Below are 23,833 nucleotides of genomic sequence, written 5' to 3' on the forward strand. Positions count from 1 at the left end.
ATAAGGAAATTGAAAGTGGCTTTCTTCTGAAACCATGTTACATGTTCCTCAGGTCACAAACACACACAGAAATATAACAAGCCATACAGTGGGGTGCTGGGCCCAGCCAGGTCTTTGACACAGCGATACAACAAGCCATACCATGGGGTGCTGGACCAAGTTAGGTCTTTGACACAGCGATATAACAAGCCATACCGTGGGGTGCTGGGGAGCCCAGTCTTGTCTTTGACTCATTCACCCTCTCTCCTGCTGAAAGAACAGCCACAAAATGTTGGCACCATTTGTAATAGGTTGTAATCAAGCCTTGGAAACAGAAGAGGAAAAACCTGGTGCTATTGTCTCCGGTTATGTAGGACTACTCCAAGATTAGCAGTGAAAATGAACCACGGGAAAAGCATTGTCCATTCGCTATTTAAGTGCATAGATGACATGTATTTTTTCCCCTGCTTCGAGACAGGTGCATGATGATGGAAAATTCTAAATCAAAACAAATGATTTAGTATATGTAAAGACAAGATTAAATCAAGAGTAGTCCGATGGGGGAAAATATTAGCCTAGCACTTGTGAATGAGGCCCAGCTTGTGTGCAGTAAGGCAAGAAACAGCACATAGGCCTATATGTTTTGATAAGGTTTGTATCACAACTAAAGTGTCGAAATAACTTCTTAAAATGAAGCACATTAATCCACTTTACAACTGGTGTAAAGCCTAACTGGCACACATACACGGCGCGTGAGTTACAAATGGTCCACCCACACAGACAGCGTGGTGAAGAAGACGCAGCAGCGCCTCTTCAACCTCAGGAGCTGAAGAAATTCGGCTTGTCACCAAAAACACTCACAAACATTTACAGATGCACAATCGAGAGCATCCTGTTCGGGCTGTATCACCGCCTGGTACGGCAGCTGCTCCGCCCACAACCGTAAGGCTCTCCAGAGGGTAGTGAGGTCTGCACAACGCATCACCGGGGGCAAACTACCTGTCCTCCAGGACACCTACACCACCCGATGTCACAGGAAGGCCAAAAATATCATCAAGGACAACAACCACCCGAGTGAGTAAACATCGTCTCGTCACCGAATAAAACCAGCGGCAGTTAATTTCCCGGGCCCATATGAATAAAGCGTCTTAGGAGGTCGTGTGCTAATCAAGGATCATTTCCCACCTGTTTGTTATCTCCTAAATATGGCGCCTTGTCATTTTCACTTCCTTCTCAACGCTATCCTGTAGCCCTCAAATTCAAGAGGATGCCTATCCAGCCGATTTCCCGTCATTTAACAGGACAATATCTCTTAAGTAATGATGGGTTGAGAGCCTCCAGGTCTGCGTGAGGGACATGCCAGAACACAGTCCTGCGAACTTTTAATATGAGTAGTGTTAGCTGAGATGATCAATAAAATCATTTTGCACATACACCCCTGTAAAAAACCTACACCCCTGTCAAAAACCTACACCCCTGTAAAAAACCTACACCCCTGTAAAAAACCTACACCCCTGTAAAAAAAAAAGATGACATCTTCAAACAAAGCAGTGTTTCTATAATATTTTCAAAAACATCAGATATGACACAGCTTTTCCTTTCAGAACTTTCTAGAACTTTAGGCTAATATACTGGCACTGACAGCGTCTGCAGACGTTGAGTCCAGAGGCCCGTGACCATGCTGCTGCATATGGAGAAGGCAACTAAAGTATCTGTGAGCCCCAACATGACGTGGACTGAGTCAAGGGCCTGCAGATAACCCGAGCTGCCTGGATTGGATAGTGAAGGAGGTCAGAGACAAGAGGCTATCGATGTCACCCATCCTTATTTACTGCCGTTCGCGAAAGGCATGAGGAAAGGTTTTTAATTATCTTAAAAGCAGAACTAGGTGAAAATGCCTGGATTGACAGAGACCAGGAGCGTAAGGCTGAAACCCAACTGATTGGAATGTACTACAGCAAGACACTCCCATAGTACAAAATCTGTTTTTTTTCTTCCATCAACAGAGGGGAAATGCAGAGTTAGCTGCAGACATTCTTGCTCTATATAGTAGTTAGTTAGTTGAATGTCTGCTCCAAAATGAGATTGTGTTACAATCTGTATGTTGTTATTTGTCCAAATGACACTGATTAAAACTGTCGTCATAATTGTTGCTCAAAACTGTCAGTGGTGTTGTTTATCTTCAACTGCTAACAGTATGGCTTTTTTCAAATTATGAATGAATCAAGAAACAAAATTGAGAGTTAGATTCTTACTTTGTTACTGTAGACAACAGAACGATGACACATGGAAAGTTATACAGATGCAAAGTTGTACTGTTGAATACAAAACTTAAATAAATACAAATACAGATCAATAAAAAGTATTTCCAGTGACAACATTAGTTGACTTAGCCTACTCCTACTCCTTAACTCCCAATCACTGTCTACCTCAGACAGGGTTTGATGGTCAGACTAAGCCACCCACATCCCCAGCTAACCTGGCACCTGAGTTGTTTCAAATCAAACTGGAACATTTATCCACCCCTACAACTCACTGCACTTCACTTTTGAGAGTTTCTGTTAAAACCAGGGAATGCTGTGAACTCTCGCTCTGGTTGGGTTTTGAACAGCTCTGTCTCCCTGACAACCTCCACAAGGGCTAAAATGAAGAGGCTGAAAAGATTTGGCACGGGCCCTCGGATCCTCAAAATGTTCTACAGCTGCACTCTCTAGAGCATCTTCACTGGCTACGTCACCACTTGGGTATGGCAAATTCACCGCAAAGTCCTACAGAGGGTGGTGCGGACAGCCCAGTACATCACTGGGGAAGAGCTCCCTGCCATCCATCACCTCTATATCAGGCGGTGTAAGAGGAAAGCCCGAACAATTGCCAAAGACTCCAGCCACCCAAGCCATAGACTCTGCTACCCCACAGCAAGCAGTATCGGAGTATTGCTTTCGGACCAACAGGCTCCGAGACAGCTTCTCCCCCAAGCCACACGATTGCTAAATAACCAGAGTGCTAAATAGTTTGGGTACCATTAATTTACTATCTACACTCACTCTATCTTGCACTGTCCCTACGGACACTCACTAGACTGTACAGTATACACTCACATGCACTAAATTGACACTCCCACGCATACAAACACAACACACATACACATTACAAACAAACACGCACACTCAAACTTTTACACATCATTTGCTGCTGCTTCTGTTCTTTACTTTACTCTTATTATTATCTATCCTGATGCCTAGTCACTTTACCCTGCCCTGTACATATCTACCTTAAGTACCTCATACCTCATAAATACCTCTGCACATTGATCTGGTACTGGTACTCCCTGTATATAGCTCCATTCTTACGTAATTTTTATTCCTCGTGTTACTATTTTATTTCTATTATTATTTTTAAACTCTACATCTTTGGGAAGGGCTCGTAAGCATCGTTGTGAAGGGCTCGTAAGCAAGCATTTCATGGTAAAGTCTAGACCAGTTGAATTCGGTGCATGTGACAAATACAATTTGATTTTGATGCCCTCGGTCTGGCGAGCAGCATGATGGACGCATCTAGACTTTGATGCCTCCAACTCAGCATCTGTGGTGTCCATCAAGTCCTTCATGACACCAATGGACTTGCTAATCGTGTCTGCTGCTTTCTCAGTTATGTTTGGACCCAGGCCCTTCAAAAATGAAGTTGTTGAATTATTCCAGGTGAAAGTCAAGGGGGATATTGGAAGGGTCAGTAGAAGGGTACTGTAGGCATATTGGCTATGACCATAGGCCTTGTAGAATAACACGAGCTCAATGTATAACCTCACCAATGATGGCGCCGACAGAGATCAATCAACATGAGATTTTCTCAATAACGTTACACTGTCGATGCCAACATATTCCGCCACTTCAGCAACCAAGACTCTGGGTTACCGAAATCAATCTGCCAACGTCCATGGAGGATGTCTGCGTCATTATTTACAAGCTGCATAGCAGTGATATCCTGCTTAGCAGCATCTCTGATCTGCTCCTCCATGAGGGCGACAACAGCGACACAACAGTGAGAATTGGGTCCTCGATCCGTCCCAGCGAAGCTAGCAAGCTCATGCCCAATCAAGTCGGGAGAAGAGCAAAAACATATCTTCCCCATAGAAAAGGCTTGTTAAAAAATGTCCCCAAAAAATTAACCGGAAAAGTGGTGCGTGCATATTTAAAAAAGAATAATAATATTTAACCTTTATTTAACCAGGTAGGCCAGTAAAGAACAAGTTCTCATTTACAACTGCGACCTGGCCAAGATAAAGCAAAGCAGTGCGACACAAACAACACAGAGTTACACATGGGATAAACAAACGTACAGTCAATAACACATGTATTCACCCCTTTGCTATGAAGCCCCTAAATAAGATCTGGTGCAACCAATTACCTTCAGAAGTCACATAATTAGTTAAATAAAGTCCACCTGTGTGCAATCTAAGTGTCACATGATCTCAGTATATATACACCTGTTCTGAAAGGCCCCAGAGTCTGCAAGACCACTAAGCAAGGGGGACCACCAAGCAAGCGGCACCATGAAGACCAAGGAGCTCTCCAAACAGGTCAGGGACAAAGTTGTGGAGAAGTACAGATCAGGGTTGGGTTATAAAAAATATCAGAAACTTTGAACATCCCACGGAGCACCATTGAATCCATTATTTAAAAAATGGAAAGAATATGGCACCACAACAAACCTGCCAAGAGAGGGCCGCCCACCAAACTCACAGACCAGGCAAGGAAGGCATTAAATCAGAGAGGCAACAAAGAGACCAAAGATAACCCTGAAGGAGCTGCAAAGCTCCACAGCGGAGATTGGAGTATCTGACCATAGGACCACTTTAAGCCATACACTCCACAGAGCTGGGCTTTACGGAAGAGTGTCCAGAAAAAATAAGTTTGCCAAAAGGCATGTGGGAGACTCCCCAAAACGTATGGAAGAAGGTACTCTGGTCAGATGAGACTAAAATTGTGCCTTTTGGCCATCAAGGAAAACGCTATGTCTGGCGCAAACCCAACACCTCTCATCACCCCGAGAACACCATCCCCACAGTGAAGCATGGTGGTGGCAGCATCATGCTGTGGGGATGTTTTTCATCGGCAAGGACTGGGAAACTGGTCAGAATTGAAGGAATGATGGATTGTGCTAAATGCAGGAAAATTCTTGAGGGAAACCTGTTTCAGTCTTCTTGAGATTTGAGACTGGGACGGAGGTTCATCTTCCAGCAGGACAATGACACTAAGCATATTGCTAAAGCAACACTCGAGTGGTTTAAGGGGAAACATTTAAATGTCTTGGAATGGCCTAGTCAAAGCCCAGACCTCAATCCAATTGAGAATATGTGGTATGACTTAAAGATTGCTGTACACCAGCGGTACCCATCCAACTTGAAGGAGGTAGAGCAGTTTTGCCTTGAAGAACAGGCAACATAGGCTAGATGTGCCAAACGTATAGAGACATACCCCAAGAGACTTGCAGCTGTAATTGCTGCAAAAAGGTGGCTCTACAAGGTATTGACTTTGGGGGGTGAATAGTTATGCACCCTCAAGTTCTGTTTTTTTGTCTTATTTCTTGTTTGTTTCACAAGAAAAAATATTTTGCATCTTCAACGTGGTATGCATGTTGTGTAAATCAATTTATACAAACACCTCAAAAATCTATTTTAATTCCAGGTTGTAAGGCAACAAAATAGGAAAAATGCCAAGGGGGTGAATACTTTCGCAAGCCACTGTATGTGTATTAAAGTAGTAAAAAGTTAAGTATTTGATCCCATAAGCTTGTGGCTATATTATCCATAATCATGGTAGCATACACAATAATGTAGACATGTTTTAGAAACATATCCTATTCTTATTTACAATAAAAAAGTGATTCCAAAAGAACACAATATATTATTTCCCATTAATTTCCATTGGGCAATAAATAATCTGAAACCCAACCAAAACAAACAGCAAATGCATCCAACAAGTTTGTACAGTCACAAGCTTAATGTAGTTATTGTGTGCTATGAAAATGGGAGCAAATACTTCACTTTTTACTACTTTAATACACATAAGTGAATTTGTCCCAATACTTTTGGTCCCCTAATTACAGTGCTGTAATTTCTAAACGGTTCATCCGGTATGGATGAAAATACCCTCAAATTAAAGCTGCACTTTAACCTCAGTCATTGTATCATTTCATATCCAAAGTGCTGGAGTACAGAGCCAAAACTGTTTTTAAAAAGCTGTACCTGTCCCAATACCTTACGAGCTCACTGTATTTGCTGTTCTTTCAATTAAGTTATGCCCACCAGTTCTGATATGACCGCTGCTATAGCAGCATCAACACTAACCTCCTCAAGAGCAACCATGCTATGATTGCCGTCATCAAATAAACCACCATAAAAAATGATCAGAGGACGCTGATTGGTCCGGCCATACGGTGGAGGGAAAGGGAGGGGCTCAAACGGTTTGAATCTGGTCATATACATGATCCGTGCAGCGAAACAGAATGTATGGTTCGTACGAGACTACAATTCGCTGACGCTACGTGTGCCATGTGCGCTCTTCTAAAAAAGGCAAACCACAATGAACTGGGGAAACGGACAAACTGAGAGAATGAACTGCAACTTTTAAAAAAGGTACTTACTGGTTTACTTTGTCTTTTGGCTACCTAGGTATTTTAAATGCGTCAAAATTTGCACTAAGAATCATATACACAGCACCTGTCGATAGAACCGTAATAGCCATTTATCAACTCATCTCCTTGTGGGAGAACAGTTACGGTAGATGGCAAATATGAACGAGGAAACAATACTTTTTTTGACTAGATAATTTCAACTAATCATTTCACCACAGGCAGTTCTAAATAGTGACAGGGGTTGGGTCTCATTTGAGTGATAGCTTGGCTTGTATATTTCTTTGTGGCCAGCAACTTTTATAAAAGAGAGCCCCCCAATTTTTCACTGCCATTTGAGTTTGAAAATGACAACTGTGTTCTGAGTCCTGCAATGGACAGGCGCGTATGATAAGAAATCCACAGTTCCAAACCAAATATATGAATCTGTTTAAAGCAATTGATTTAGTGTCATCTTGATGACTATAAACTTTAAGATCCCGCTTTAAAATGACATTCAGCTTATAAACACTTCATAATGCCTTGCTTCTAAGCATTACATACATGTTACAAAGCATTTCTAACTATGCCATGCCTTATAAAAGGTATATAAATGTGGCATAACCATGTGACAATAACCAATGTCAAATGTGACATAACCCACTATGTTGAATATGACAAACATGTGCTTTATAAAGGGTGACGTGTTGTGCTGCAGGATGACACACGCTCTAAAGAGAAGTCGTGTTAGTCACATTACACCAGGCAACAATTACCTTGATGAAAGCCTCCAACATAAGGAAATTGAAAGTGGCTTTCTTCTGAAACCATGTTACATGTTCCTCAGGTCACAAACACACACAGAAATATAACAAGCCATACAGTGGGGTGCTGGGCCCAGCCAGGTCTTTGACACAGCGATACAACAAGCCATACCATGGGGTGCTGGACCAAGTTAGGTCTTTGACACAGCGATATAACAAGCCATACCGTGGGGTGCTGGGGAGCCCAGTCTTGTCTTTGACTCATTCACCCTCTCTCCTGCTGAAAGAACAGCCACAAAATGTTGGCACCATTTGTAATAGGTTGTAATCAAGCCTTGGAAACAGAAGAGGAAAAACCTGGTGCTATTGTCTCCGGTTATGTAGGACTACTCCAAGATTAGCAGTGAAAATGAACCACGGGAAAAGCATTGTCCATTCGCTATTTAAGTGCATAGATGACATGTATTTTTTCCCCTGCTTCGAGACAGGTGCATGATGATGGAAAATTCTAAATCAAAACAAATGATTTAGTATATGTAAAGACAAGATTAAATCAAGAGTAGTCCGATGGGGGAAAATATTAGCCTAGCACTTGTGAATGAGGCCCAGCTTGTGTGCAGTAAGGCAAGAAACAGCACATAGGCCTATATGTTTTGATAAGGTTTGTATCACAACTAAAGTGTCGAAATAACTTCTTAAAATGAAGCACATTAATCCACTTTACAACTGGTATAAAGCCTAACTGGCACACATACACGGCGCGTGAGTTACAAATGGTCCACCCACACAGACAGCGTGGTGAAAAAGGCGCAGTAGCGCCTCTTCAACCTCAGGAGCTGAAGAAATTCGGCTTGTCACCAAAAACACTCACAAACATTTACAGATGCACAATCGAGAGCATCCTGTTCGGGCTGTATCACCGCCTGGTACGGCAACTGCTCCGCCCACAACCGTAAGGCTCTCCAGAGGGTAGTGAGGTCTGCACAACGCATCACCGGGGGCAAACTACCTGTCCTCCAGGACACCTACACCACCCGATGTCACAGGAAGGCCAAAAATATCATCAAGGACAACAACCACCCGAGCCACTGCCTGTTCACCCCGCTATCATCCAGAAGGCGAGGTCAGTACAGGTGCATCAAAGCAGGGACCGAGAGACTGAAAAATAGCTTCTATCTCAAGGCCATGAGACTGTTAAACAGCCATCACTAACAATGAGTGGCTGCTGCCAACATACTGACTCATCTCTAGCCGCTTTACTAATAACAAATTGGATGTAATAAATGTATCACTAGCCACTTTAAACAATGCCACTTTATATAATGTTTACATACCCTACATTACTCATCTCATATGTATATACTGTACTCTATACCATCTCCTGCATCTTGCCTATGCCTTTCGGCCATCGCTCATCCATATATTCATTCATTCCTTTACACTTGTGTGTATAAGGTAGTTGTTGTGAAATTGTTAGATTACTTGTTAGATATTGCTGCATGGTCGGAACTAGAAGCACAAGCATTTCGCTACACTCGCATTAACATCCGCTAAGCATGTGTATGTGAAAAATAAAATTTGCTTTGATAATTTTTCACCATAAAAATCCATCTTTATAATAAAAGCATTACATGCATAATTGCATTTGCAGTCACTTTTGAGGAATAGTGTTTTCCTGCTAATTGATTGCATTTTGCGCATTGCTGCGCTTATGTGAAGAAATAGCGTAATCGTTTATCAACATTTTAAAGGTTAACTTTCTGATCTGTTGCATCAGCCTCAATGCAAGTGGTTGTATTGATTTGGGATCTATCGCATCCCACAACTGTCCCCGACTATATTTGGAATATTTATTTCTCATAGAATAGGTCAACTTTTGTACTGTGGGGGATAGTAGACTGACATAGGCTAGTGCTTTTGCTGTTCGTTAGGCCTACTCATCTTGTTGGCTGACAAAAATTAAAATGTGGACAGTTCTTCCAACATCTTCAATATGCACCTCGGAATTTGATAAGGACGTTCGCAGTTGCGTCCCCGATGTGTCTGTCTTCATTTGTAGCCTGTGAGAACGACCCGATCACGTGACGGGCATTGGCTAATAAGAATTGAGAGGGCCTATCAAGATGGCAGACTGAACACAGCAGTGCAGATCACCTCAAGATAAAAAAATTATATTCAATACTGTAAGTTAGACTAAATATTAGCACTTCACATACTGGTGGGTAATAACCTTCAATCTGTATAACACAAAACGAATCATAAGGCTAGAGAAATGTATCTACAAATATTATGAAAACAAGCAACACCCGAACATGACGGGTTTCTCTAAAAGAAAACGTGAGCCCTCGACGGACACAGACAATTAAGCTTTTCACCACCGGGAATGATAACGGTGGAAACTGATCTGTGAAAAATTTATAAATGACGAACTGGACATACTTGAATTAGTCAGTAAGCATATAAAGGAGTTGAAGGCGAGCCTCGAGATGAGTGACGAAAAAGCTGCGGCAATAGAGAAACAAACAAACAAACAAGCTAAAAGGGACAAGATTGAAGATTGAAACAGTAGTTAATGAACTTAAAAAAGGAGCACATCTTTCTGAGAGAAGCCTTACTTGACACACAGACTAGATCTATGAGAGAAAATCTGGTACTTACTGGTATCCAAGAGAAAGAAGGAGAAGTTCCTGAGGGCGTAGTTAGGCAGTTCCTCCTTACAGTGCTTCAAATCCCAGGCGAAGCTGTCGACAAAATCCAACTCAAGCGTGTACACCGTTTAGGACAGAGATATGAGCGCCCAATCGTTGGCAAATTTGCATTCTTTAAAGATAAAATAATGGTAAAATAGGCATGAATGATCAGTTCCCGAAGGAAATAGGAGAAAGACGCAAAGTTCTGTACCCAATCGTCAAGGAAAATCGATTAAAAAGGGAAACGTGTAGCTCTAATAGTCGATAAACTGTATATTGATAACCTAATGTTCCGAGACACAAAGACTACTCCATGGCTATTGTAAATATTGCAACGTTCCCATAGAGGAGTGGAATAATGGAACAACCAATACTATCCATGGTATATATATAGAAAAGCAATACAAATACAACAACTGTTAAATAAATAAACTACAACTACAACATTCTAGATAGGGAACGTTGGAAAATAATTTGCATTCGACTTTCCTTTTATAGTATTTTATAAATGGATGAGACAGCATTAGAAGAAAGGATAATTAGCTAAAAAAATACATCTTCAATTATAAGGAACTGAAACACAAAAGTACTCAATCGACATGGTAGGGATAAAAACACAGCAAACAGAGGACATAGAAGGCACAGTATGTGGGTATGTGCGGATGTATTGTGACGCGAGGTGGGGTTTGTGTGTTTGTTGGGAAAAGTGTGGCGTTAAGCGAGTGAAAAAGGATAAATGGTTGCAAATCGTGAGAGAGCTCTTTCAATTTTGTGCATTTAAGGGATATACATTTTTAAATAAATTATAAATATAGCTTATTTATTGTCCGTCATGATGAAATGGTCCCCAACCCTATACCCTAGACACCCACCTGAGCGACTCAAGTCCTTATCTGTTTTATGGGCCTACTGTAAGTATCCTATACGCAGCCAAATCAGAAAGATGAATGTGGTCAGAGACCTACTAAAGCAGCAACGTCCCCTCAAGATTTTGAACCTGCCTGGCAGGATTGGTCCTACAAAGCCAAAGCCCCGTGATGGGAGAGATAATATACAAGGAAATTATCAAAGCTGCTAATGAGAACCTTGATGACCTAGCCGGCGGGTGGCCAGGTGGTGGCAGTGCTAGCAACACTAGCTGCAGTAACCAATGGGGGGGAGGGTCACACCCAGACATTTAGAGAGGGGGCATATTATTGTGGCCCTAGTGGCACAAAATAATCAAACGTCTGACTGTACAGAGATGCTTGGGGAAATGGTCACAACGGGGGACCAGTGTGTGTGTTTCAGGGGAAGGGGGTATATATATGATCCCCATCAGCTAGGAATTAACAAATCTCTAAATTTGCTACATTTTCCATGCCTTCTCCAACAGTTGCAACTGTACATGCATTTGTAAATCAAATCCTTTCTTGAGTTGGGTTCTGGGATGGAACAACAGTTGTGCATCCGAGTTTATGGTTGTTTGTGGGGGAAACGGGTTAAGTGTGTATGAGTGTTTGTGTGCGTATGTACCCCACAACTGTTGCTAGGGAGTAAAGATGTTAGGGACAATATAGAAAGAGTCACAATAATTGTATGCTATTTTTTTTTTTTTTTAAGATTCTAAGTTGCCACCCGTTGCCTTGACAGATTTGCACACCCTTGGTATTCAACCAGTTTCACCTGGAATGCTTTCCCAACAGTCTTGAAGGAGTTCCCACATATGCTGAGCACTTGTTGGCTGCTTTTCATTCACTCTGCGGTCCAACTCATCCCAAAACATCTCAATTGGACTGAGGTCGGGTAATTGTGGAGGCCAGGTCATCTGATGCAGTGCTCCATCACTCTCCTTCTTGGTCAAATAGCCCTTACACAGCCTGGAGGTGTGTTGGGTCATTGTCCTGTTGAAAAACAAATGATATCTGGTTTGCTCTTAGTCCCACTGAGATGGCGAATCGCTGCAGAATGCTGTGGTAGCCGTGCTTTGTGCCTTGAATTCTAAATAAATCACTGACAGTGTCACCAGTAAAGCACCGCCACACCACCTCCTCCATGCTTCATGGTGGGAACCACACATGCTAAGATCATCCATTCACCTACTCTGCGTCTCACAAAAAAACGGCGGTTGGAACCAAAAATCTCAAATTTGGACTCATCTGACCAAAGGACAGATTTCCACCGGTTTAATGGCCATTGCTCGTGTTTCTTCTCCCAAGCAAGTCTCTTCTTCTTATCGGTGTCCTTTAGTAGTGGTTTCTTTGCAGAAATTCGACCATGAAGGTCTGATTCACGCAGTCTCCTCTGAACAGTTGATGTTGAGATGCGTCGGTTACTTGAACTCTGTGAAGCATTTATTTGGGCTGCAATTTCTAAGACTGATAACTCTTATCCTCTGCAGCATAGGTAACTCTGGGTCTTCCTTTCCTGTGGCGGTTCTCATGAGAGCCAGTTTCATCATAGCACTTGATGGTTTTTGTGACTGCGCTTGAAGAAACTTTCAAAGTTCTTGAAATTTTCCGGGTTGACTGATCTTCATGTCTTAAAGTAATGATGGACTGTCATTTCTCTTTGCTTATTTGAGCTGTTCTTGCCATAATAAGGACTTGGTCTTTTACCAAATAGGGCCATCTTCTGTATACCACCCCTACCTTGTCACAACAGAACTGATTGGCTCAAACGCATTAAGAAGGAAAGAAATTCCACATATTAACTTAACAAGGCACTCCTGTTAATTGGAATGCATTCCAGGTGACTGCCTCATGAAGCTGGTTGAGAGTGTGCAAAGCTGTCATCAACGCAAAGGGTGGCTACTTTGAAGAATCTCAAATATATTTCGAATTGTTTAAACTTCTTTTTGGTTACTACGTGATTCCGTGTGTTATTTCAGAGTGAGTAGGTGTGTCCAAACTTTTCACTGGTACTGTGCAAACATATATATGGGGGACACAACCATCCCAGCTCTGCAGATTTTAGATAATTTGTTTGGTAATGTCCATATGTAGCTTGTTTTTGATCGCAGGTCCAGGAATGGCTGAAGAAATGCAACATATACCTGGAGCTAACTCTACAAATAGCACTGCTGGGTAATTTGAAAAGTCATAGTCAATTGATAATATAATAATAACAATAATAAAAGTTGAAAACTATATGGCAAATTGAAGAAAATAAATGGATGATAAGAGATAGATGAGAGGGGGTTGTGTGGAGTTGAGAGGTAAAATATAGTTTGTCAGTAAAATGTATAGTGCCTTTGGAAAACATTCAGACCCCTTTACTTTTTCCACAGTTTGTTACAGCCTTATTCTAAAATGGATTAAATTGAATTTTTCCCTCAATCTACACACAAGGACAAAGCAAAAACAGATTTTTAAAAATGTTTGCTAATTTAAAAAACAACTGAAATATCACATTTACATAAGTATTCAGACTCTTTACTCAATAATTTGTTGATGCACCTTTGGCAGCGATTACAGCAACGAGTCTTCTTGGGTATGACACTACAAGCTTGGCACACCTGTATTTCGGGAGTTTCTTCCATTCTTCTCTGCAGATCCTCTCAAGGTCTCAGCGTTGCTGCACAACTATTTTCAGGTCTCTCCAGGGATGTTCCATTGGGTTCAAGTCCGGGCTCTGGCTGGGCCACTCAAGGACATTCAGAGACTTGTCCCAAAGCCAATCTTGCGTTGTCTTGGCTGTGTGCTTAAGGTCATTGTCCTGTTGGTAGGTGAACCTTCGCCCCAATCTGAGGTCCTGAGCAATCTGGAGCAGGTTTTCATCAAGGGTCTCTCTATAGTTTGCGCCGTTCATCTTTGCCTCGATCCTGACTAGTCTCCCAGTTCCTGCCGCTGAAAAACATCCCCACAGCCTGATGCTGCCACCGCCATGCTTCACCGTAGGGATGGTGTCTAATTCCCTCCAGACGTGATGCTTGTTAGTCAGGCCAAAGAGTTCAATCTTGGTTTCATAAGACCCGAGAATCTTGTTTCTTATGGTCAGAGTCCTTTGGGTGACTTTTGGCAAACTCCAAGCGGGCTGTCATGTGCCTTTTACTGAGGAGTGGCTCCCGTCTGGCCACTCTACCATAAAGGCCTAATTGGTGGAGTGCTGCAGAGATGGTTGTCCTTCTGGAAGTTTCTCCCATCTCCACAGAAGAACTTTATCAGATTGACCATCAAGTTCTTGGTCCCCTCCCTGGCCAAGACCCTTTTCCCCCGACTGCTCAGTTTTGCCGGGCGGCCAGCTCTAGGAAGATTCTTGGGGGTTCCAGACTTCTTCCATTTAAGAATGATGGAACCCACTGTGTTCTTGGGGATCTTCAATGCTGCAGAATTTTTGGTACCCTTCCCCAGATCTGTGCCTCGACACAATCCTGTCTATGAGCTCTACGGACAATTCCTTTGACCTCATGGCTTGGTTTTTGCTCTGACATGCACTGTCAACTGTGGGACATTATATAGACAGTTGTGTGCCTTTCCAAATCATGTCCAATCAATTGAATTTACCACAGGTGGACTCCAATCGAGTTGTAGAAACATCTCAAGGGTGATCAATGGAAACAGGATGCACGGGAGCTCACTTTCGAGTCTCATAGAAAAGGGTCTGAATACTTATGTAAATAAGATATATTTCTGTTTTTTATTTTTGATAAATTAGCAAAAAATTCTAAAAACCTGTTTTCGCTTTGTCATTATGGGGAATTGTGAGTAGATTGCTGAGGATTTTGTTTTAATTTCATCCATTTTAGAATAAGGCTGTAACGTAACAACATTTGGAAAAGTCAACGGGTCTAAATACTTTCTGAAGGCACTGCATATAGGTTCAGAACTTTTGTGAAACAGCACAGGTAGAAATATATGGCAAATAAAAATCCAACTGGAGGGTTTTCAGAGATAGATGGGAGGGGTTGAGGGTAGTTGAAGGATGGGATTAAAAACAAACAAAAGATAACTATTGTAAAATACATTGTGTCCGTAAAATGTATATAGTATGTATAAACTGGAAGTAGAAGCCTAAGTGTTGTTGTCCATTAGTTTACTCCAATTAGGGGAGAGGTGGAAGGGTTAGGGTAAAATAATGGCATATGTCTTTCTTACAATTAATTAATACATTTTTACGATGGTATTTATTTTGGTTGATAACAACACTGTGCCTAGGCTACAGGTGGTGCCGAACACACACTCTTGGCTGGTTCTTGTAGGTTCTGAAGGCCAGCGGTCCTAGTGTTACGGTTAGGATTGGGGGACGGGAAGATTCTTAGATCTGTACCTAGGGGAAACCTTGTCCCGACGCCAATCTGCTACATTGTAGTTCACTGACACATTGAGTTGAACTTTTCTCTGCACTGTCAGTTCACAACAGCTGTTTCCTAAAATGTTCATATTGTTTCCAAGAATCAAATGAAACACTCATCCAATCCCATTGCCAGTTCACTCAGAATGTTTACAATACATGTATGGTTTTGCGTCAAAATCCAAATACAATGTACATCAGCTCACTAGCGGTGGGTGGATAAAAATCCCAGTGGAAGCCTAAAAATGCCATATTACAACCTATGTGTTGTGATAATTGCATGGTTTGCTCTATAACCTGTTAGTTCATATGGCTTGCCACCTTGATATATACAGTAGACCTAAGGCCAACACAATAAGAAGACACAGTGGCAGAATAAATTCAACCACACCTTTGTTGCATCACAAAACCTGAGAGCAACATCTTTTCGGTAAAGTCCACAAAGCATATTGCATGTAACAAATAGTTACATGACCTACAGCATGGTCAATCAAGTTAGTGTTTCTGACATTTTCAGACTACTAAACAACTATTGATTTAGATGTGTGTAAGTAGAAAAACTATGTTGACTCACCCTACTTGTAAAGAAACACCAATGCCATCCTCCTCTCTTTCATGTTACCAAAACGGTCTATAACTGTCATATAGTTCACGCTTTTAGTTTTCGTTGTCCTCGACTACCTGGCTCATAACTATGAGCCAGCTAGTTAACATTAGCCAACTACATTTTTATTTTTATTTCACCTTTATTTAACCAGGTAGGCAAGTTGAGAACAAGTTCTCATTTACAATTGCGACCTGGCCAAGATAAAGCAAAGCAGTTCGACACATACGACAACACAGAGTTACACATGGAGTAAAACAAACATACAGTTAATAATACAGTAGAAAAACACATCTATATACAATGTGAGCAAGTGAGGTGAGATAAGGGAGGTGAAGGCAAAAAAAAGGCCATGGTGGCGAAGTAAATACAATATAGCAAGTAAAACACTGGAATGGTTGATTTGCAGTGGAAGAATGTGCAAAGTAGAGATAGAAATAATGGGGTGCAAAGGAGCAAAATAAATAAATAAATACAGTAGGGAAATAGGTAGTTGTTTGGGCTAAATTATAGATGGGCTATGTACAGGTGCAGTAATCTGTGAGCTGCTCTGACAGCTGGTGCTTAAAGCTAGTGAGGGAGATAAGTGTTTCCACTGTCAGAGATTTTTGTAGTTCGTTCCAGTCATTGGCAGCAGAGATCTGGAAGGAGAGCCAAAAGGGAGAATTGGCGGCCAAAGGAAGAATTGGTTTTGGGGGTGACCAGAGAGATATACCTGCTGGAGCGCGTGCTACGAGTGGGTGCGGCTATGGTCACCAGCGAGCTGAGATAAGGGGGGACTTTACCTAGCAGGGTCTTGAAGATGACCTGGAGCCAGTGGGTTTGGCGACGAGTATGAAGCGAGGGCCAGCCAACGAGAGCGTACAGGTCGCAGTGGTGGGTAGTATATGGGGCTTTGGTGACAAAACGGATGGCACTGTGATAGACTGCTTCCAATTTATTGAGTAGGGTATTGGAGGCTATTTTGTAAATGACATCACCGAAGTCGAGGATTGGTAGGATGGTCAGTTTTACAAGGGTATGTTTGGCAGCATGAGTGAAGGATGCTTTGTTGCGGAATAGGAAGCCAATTCTAGATTTAACTTTGGATTGGAGATGTTTGATGTGAGTCTGGAAGGAGAGTTTACAGTCTAACCAGACACCTAGGTATTTGTAGTTGTCCACATATTCTAAGTCAGAGCCGTCCAGAGTAGTGATGTTGGACAGGCGGGCAAGTGCAGGCAGCGATCGGTTGAAGAACATGCATTTAGTTTTACTTGTATTTAAGAGCAATTGGAGGTCACGGAAGGAGAGTTGTATGGCATTGAAGCTCGTCTGGAGGGTTGTTAACAGTGTCCAAAGAAGGGCCAGAAGTATACAGAATGGTGTCGTCTGCGTAGAGGTGGATCAGAGACTCACCAGCAGCAAGAGCGACATCATTGATGTCTACATATTGAACTTCCATCCTTTCAGGCCAGGGGCGCAATGTATGAATTTATGGTTGGATCAGAATCAACGTTCTAATCATTGGCTAATACGGAGAATTATGTTGTTGTTTTTTTGGTCCAAATCCCTATCTCCATCCATGACTAATTTAGGAAAGGGACAATTTTAGCTAGGTAGCTAAGGAGGACAACAACACAACGAGATGCAACAATTCAAGTTTCTTCTATCAATGACGTTTGGCTTTGGATGTGATGTGATTGGTGTGAAGCCAAATCCTGGTTTCAACTGGTTTCCCATTGCACTTTTTTTGGTGCGCCAATTGAGTTCACTCAGTTTGGCTCAAAGCTGATTTTTTTGGGGGGAAAATGATTATCTTCATCAAGGGAGGCCAAATGCTCGCTGGCTTCTCTTGCATTCAATGCTATGGGCGGCAACAATGTCATACTCTTTTTAACCAGACAGCATTATATAGATGGGCTACACATACAGAGACGCGCTGTTTTGCTTGTCCGGATGCTTTCTCCAATGAGACACTGTACATTCAGCCTCTTGTGAATTGAAGGAAAATTATGAGACACAGAGAGACATTTGGCCTCCCTTGATAAATAATTGTATGTGTTTTTTCTTTTCATTGGTACATTTTTTGGGGAAGCCTGGCTTTCCTTGGCATCCATCAATACGCACCACTGCATCAGCTTGCAATCTATTGCTTTAAATTCATGCCACTGCTTTTTATTTATCCTCCTGGTTGATTCTTATGAACAACCAAACTGAGTTTAGAATTGGTTAGTGATGGTGAAACCATATGTTTTTTTTATTGAATAGCCAAAATGCTCAAATGTTTTTAATATTTTTTTTAAAAATCATGTTATTTTAATAAACATTGTAGATAAATCTCTGACAAGTTATACATATTACAAAGGCTATTTTTAGAATTGTATCAAGAAAAAGAAAGAGAGGTGTTACAAAAGTATTAAGACAAGGAATAATCGGGTAATAGCAGATACAGTCAGTGGTCAAAATGAAAGTTATTCAAACTATTGCAGTGAGAAAGCAACCTTGTGTGTGTGGGTTGTTGGAGGTTAAGTGGTAACTACACTGAAAGAACAGCATAAACTAGACCAATCTGCAAAATGCCAAGCTCCCCCGAGAGGACTTATTTAGAAACAGATGTTCACTGTAAACAGGTCAACTCTACACAATATACACTGAAGAAAACTATAAAAGCAATATTGCAAACAACTTCAAAGATTTAACTGAGTTACAGTTCATAAGGAAATCAGTCAATTCAAATAAATTCATTAGGTCCTAATCTATGGATTTCACATGACTGTGAATACAGATATGCATCTCTTGGTCACAGATACAGCATCTTAAAAAATTAAAAAGGCAGGGCCTGGATCAGAAAACCAGTCAGTATCTGGTGTGACCACCATTTGCTTCATGCAGCGCGACACATCTCCTTCGTATAGAGTTGATCAGGCTGTTGATTGTCGCCTGTGGAATGTTGTCCAGGTCCTCTTTTTTATGATTATTTTTTAACCTTTATTTAACTAGGCGAGTTAAGAACAAATTCTCTTCAATGGCTGTGCGATGTTGCTGGATATTGGAGGGTACTGGAACACGCTGTCAAACACGTTGATCCAGAGCATCCCAAACATGCTCAATGGGTGACATGTCTGGTGAGTATGCAGGCCGTGGAAGAACGGGGACATTTTCAGCTTCCAAGAATTGTGTACAGATCCTTGCGACATGGGGCAGTGCATTATCATGCTGAAACATGAGGTGATGGGGGCGGATGGCAAGACAATGGGCCTCAGGATCTCGTCACGGTATCTCTGTGCATTCAAATTTCCATCGATAAAATGCAATTGTGTTCGTTGTCCGTAGCTTATGCCTGCCAATACCATAACCCCACCGCCGCCATGGGCACTCTGTTCACAACGTTGACATCAGCAACCGCTCGCCCACACACACTTCTCCAGTGTGCCAGTGGCCATCGAAGGTGAGCATTTGCCAACTGAAGTCGGTTACGACACTGAACTGCAGTGAGGTAAATACCCTGGTGAGGACAATGAGCATGCACTTGAGCTTCCCTGAGATGTTTTCTGACAGTTTGTGCAGATTTTCTTTGGTGGTGCAAGCCCACAGTTTCATCAGCTATTCCCGGTGGCTGGTCTCAAATGATCCAGCAGGTGAAGAAGATGGATGTGGAGGTCCTGGGCTGGCGTGGTTACACAAGGTCTGCGTTTATGAAGCCGGTTGGAGGTACTGCCAAATTCTCTAAAATGATGTTGATAGTAGAGAAAGTAACATTCAATTCTCTGACAACAGCTCTGGATGGCATTCCTGCAGTCAGCATGCCAATTGCATGCGCCCTCAAAACTTGAGACATCTGTGGCATTGTGTTGTGTGACAAAACTGCACATTTTAGAGTAGTCTTTTATTGTCCCCAGCACAAGGTGCACCTGTAATGATCATGCTGTTTAATCAGCTTCTTGATATGACATACCTTTCAGATGGGTGGATTGTCTTGGTGAAGGAGAAATGCTCACTAACAGGGATGTAAACAAATGTGTGCGAAATAAGCTTTTTGTCCATATGGAATATTTTGGGGATCTTTTATTTCAACTCATGAAATATAGGACCAAGACTTTACATGTTGTGTTTATATTTTTACATGTTACGTTTATTTATTTTTTTACACGCTTGTTGCATGTAAGCTAAAACAGGAAGAACCCAGTCCAGAACCAGCTAACAAGTTAGTTCTTCACGTACCACTATAAGAACATACTGTGCTTTGCTTTATTTGCCCGCTGATTAAATGCATTTGATAAACAATAAAACGGCATCCAGACACCTGCTTGCCTACAGCTCTTTCCTGCTTTGTGCAGGAGTACACATCTCACTATTTATTCTGGCTTTTTATTTAAACTTCAGTTCTCTACCATTTTCTCACTACAACATGACAACAGTTTCCCAATCGTAGCCTAAATATGAAACACTCGCTATCGCAGTCAGACAGAAGTTGAATGGGTTAAAACATAGCATTCAACAAACACCTCGATATCTTCTCAATCGAAAATAGCACACAGGCAGGATGGAACAAATTCACAGCATTTCGGGGGAAGCTATCTTTTCAGCACCACAGAAATGACATGCCTAGAGTAGGCTACATGATCTTTGCAGTGCCGCTATGAGATTTCAGTTTCCAATGTAAACCCATCGCGACGTTGCAAACGACAAAAACTTTTGCAAATGTCATAAATCAGTACGTTCACTAAACATATTCAATCACGTTTGTCATGCCAATATTAATTATTTCCAATGGATGTTCATTGTACAAGACGAGGAGACGCGTTATTGGCCTACTTACCATCAATCGCCATGATGTTCTGTTTTGGATTCAACCAAAGCGATCGTTGAAGAAGGGGAGAGGCGCAATGTAAACGAAAGGGAAGGGGGGTCACTAGATGGTTGGTGTATCACGAAGCTTACCTTCTGTTGGTCTACTCCTATTCTCCGAGACTGAGGCCTCAAAATCTGTCTTCTCCAGCAGGTGGCGTTTTTTCGCCCACAATGCAAGGGTTTTTGAATGGAAGTCAATGAAAGTGTGGAATTTGGTCAACAAAAAATGTAATTTGCTACGTGAGCCTTAGTTGATCGAATATAAGTTTCGTAATGCTTAGGTTGTTACACGTGTACTGATATAAGTAGGACACGTGACACCCCGGCAACTTGGAGAAAACTATTTCACATCGGAGTTGTGCCTTTTGTTCACACACGTGTCTACCCTCTCATTGGACCATTTTAGCCAACCTGCTCTCGCCTCCTCCCGAATGCTCTCCATTTTTTAAGACATGTCCTTCCTATTGTGAGCTCGGCCACTTGAGTATCTGGTCAATATAATGGATAATTTGTGGCCACGACGAATTGTTTTACAGTGTGTGCAAAATCATGCATTCTTAGGGAAATTAATTTAGAACATGTATTTATTTAACCTTTCTTTAACCAGGTAAGACCCATTAAGGTTAAAAACCTATTTTGCGAAGGCGACCTGGCAAGAAGGCAAAACATGTTTTCAGTGAGTGAAATTAAATTATAGTGGATCTCAAATACATTTCCAGATAAAAATAAAGGTTATCATTTGTATATTCGTCAGTTTAAAAGTCAGCCCATTTAAGCATGCAATAACAAATAACATATCAATGATATGACAATAATTAATACATTCACAATCTAAACAAACCAGCATACTAAAATAATGTATCACTTTGAAAGCAATATGGATGTTATTGAAAACACAATCAACAGGTCCATAGGCTACCACCATTGTTAATGTAATCCAGTCTGTTTCAGATCTAGTGTTGACTACTGTGATTCCTACAAATGTGACAAATGATGGTTGCTTTTAGATTACAAATAACTTATGGACAAACAGTGTAAGAACGAAATGGTATTTATTTTAAACCAAACTTAATTTTTATATGATTTCCATTGCTCCAACAACAGAATGATTCAAATTAAAACTTTACAAAGGTGAAGAATTAAACATTCATTTTCAAACACTAGGCATCATTGCTAATGAGAGTTTAAAAAATCTAATAATGAAATAATTTAGCTAGCTACCAAACAAACTATCCCATACTGATGTACTCAAATACCAGTCTGAAAAGCCTATGGCTTTGTATAGGCATGTTCATTCAACGTTTTGTGTGGAGGATGTAGCCTAACTGGAAAGAAAGTCACTTTTTATTTCCCCCCATACAATCCTACCCATTAATTTCGAAAATCCTCCAGCCCAACGTATTACAGCTATCAATGGCAATGATGGTATCGGGACAGACAGTACGTGTTACTATCAGCAAGTTCCCCTCTCCTGATGGGCACTACGGGGGTTCCTGGAGGTTGAGTCGCCTCAAAATCTAATATATAAAATTAGTAATTAAACGAAAGTATAAAACAGTCTTACTGCACATCCTTGTCATTATTCAATGCATAACTTTAGTCAGGGGTTTGCTACATCACTTGAACAGGTTTAGAGGAGGGTTAATATATCAGAGGCCACAAAATTAAAATGCATGCTTTATTCAGATAGATGGTTGTCTCCAACTACAGAGTTGTGCTGTGAACTACAGGTAGCCATTATTCATGAAGGGCAGGTTAACCCTAACACTACTGTGAAGACCAGGGGTACCTACAGGGAAGAAAATACAGACAGAGAAAAGTCAGGTGGTAATAAATTCACGAGTCTTACCAGGTACCACGAGTCTCTCAAAATCCATTCTCTCCTCCATCCCCATCTCTGTGAGCGAGAAATCAAAAATCTAAATTAAATCAAATTTCAAATAAAATAAAATTGTATTTCTCACATACACATGGTTAGCAGATGTAAATGCGAGTGTAGCGAAATGCTTGTGCTTCTAGTTCTGACCATGTACAGTAGTAATATCTAACAAGTTATCTAACAATTTCACAACAACTACCTTATACACACAAGTGTAAAGGAATGAGTAAGAATATGTACATAAAAATATATATGGATGAGCGATGGCCGAACGGTATAGGCAAGATGCAGTAGATGGTATAGAGTACAGTATATACATATGAGATGAGTAGTGTATGTAAACATTATATAAAGTGGCAAAGTTTAAAGTGACTAGTGATACATTTATTACATCCAATTTTTAATTATTAAAGTGGCTAGAGATTGAGTCAGTATGTTGGTAGCAGCCACTCAATGTTAGTGATGGCTGTTTAAAATCAATACCTTGACGCAATACGTAAGCTAATCAAAATGTTTTTTATAACATAAAGGTATATTTTCTCTGTCAATAAAAGAGTATTTATATCAATCAGTTTATGAATCAAATCAAATCAAGTTTATTTTATATAGCCCTTCGTACATCAGCTAATATCTCGGAAGTGCTGTACAGAAACCCAGCCTAAAACCCCAAACAGCAAGCAATGCAGGTGTAGAAGCACGGTGGCTGGGAAAAACTCCCTGAAAGGCCAAAACCTAGGAAGAAACCTAGAGAGGAACCAGGCTATGAGGGGTGGCCAGTCCTCTTCTGGCTGTGCCGGGTGGAGATTATAACAGAACATGGCCAAGATGTTCAAAATGTTCATAAATGACCAGCATGGTCATATAATAATCAGGAATAAATGTCAGTTGGCTTTTCATAGCCGATCATTAAGAGTTGAAAACAGCAGGTCTGGGACAGGTAGCACGTCCGGTGGACAGGTCAGGGTTCCATAACCGCAGGCAGAACAGTTGAAACTGGAACAGCAGCAAGGCCAGGTGGACTGGGGACAGCAAGGAGTCATCATGCCCGGTAGTCCTGACGCGTGGTCCTAGGGCTCAGGTCCTCCGAGAGAGAGAAAGAAAGAGAGAAGGAGAGAATTAGAGAGAGCATACTTAAATTCACACAGGACACTGGATAAGACAGGAGAAGTACTCCAGATATAACCAACTGACCCTAGCCCCCCGA

General features: G+C 41.4%; 1 protein-coding gene across 3 annotated transcripts in view; it reads right to left on the reverse strand.

The window, feature by feature from the left end:
- The window catches only part of syt14a (synaptotagmin XIVa), a 201,603-nt gene extending 180,759 nt beyond the window's left edge, over positions 1-20,844 (reverse strand). The window contains exon 1 of one of the 3 annotated variants that reach the window (XM_071380789.1): positions 20,719-20,844. In XM_071380789.1, the coding sequence (XP_071236890.1) occupies positions 20,719-20,731 (13 nt within the window). In that variant the 5' untranslated portion in view covers positions 20,732-20,844. The remainder of the gene's footprint in view (positions 1-20,718) is intronic. The other 2 variants (XM_071380790.1, XM_071380792.1) reach the window with 2 other exon arrangements.
- Between the last annotated feature and the right edge of the window lie 2,989 nt (positions 20,845-23,833).

This window comes from Salvelinus alpinus, chromosome 33 (assembly GCF_045679555.1).
Source record: "Salvelinus alpinus chromosome 33, SLU_Salpinus.1, whole genome shotgun sequence".
NCBI classification, from domain to species: domain Eukaryota; kingdom Metazoa; phylum Chordata; class Actinopteri; order Salmoniformes; family Salmonidae; genus Salvelinus; species Salvelinus alpinus.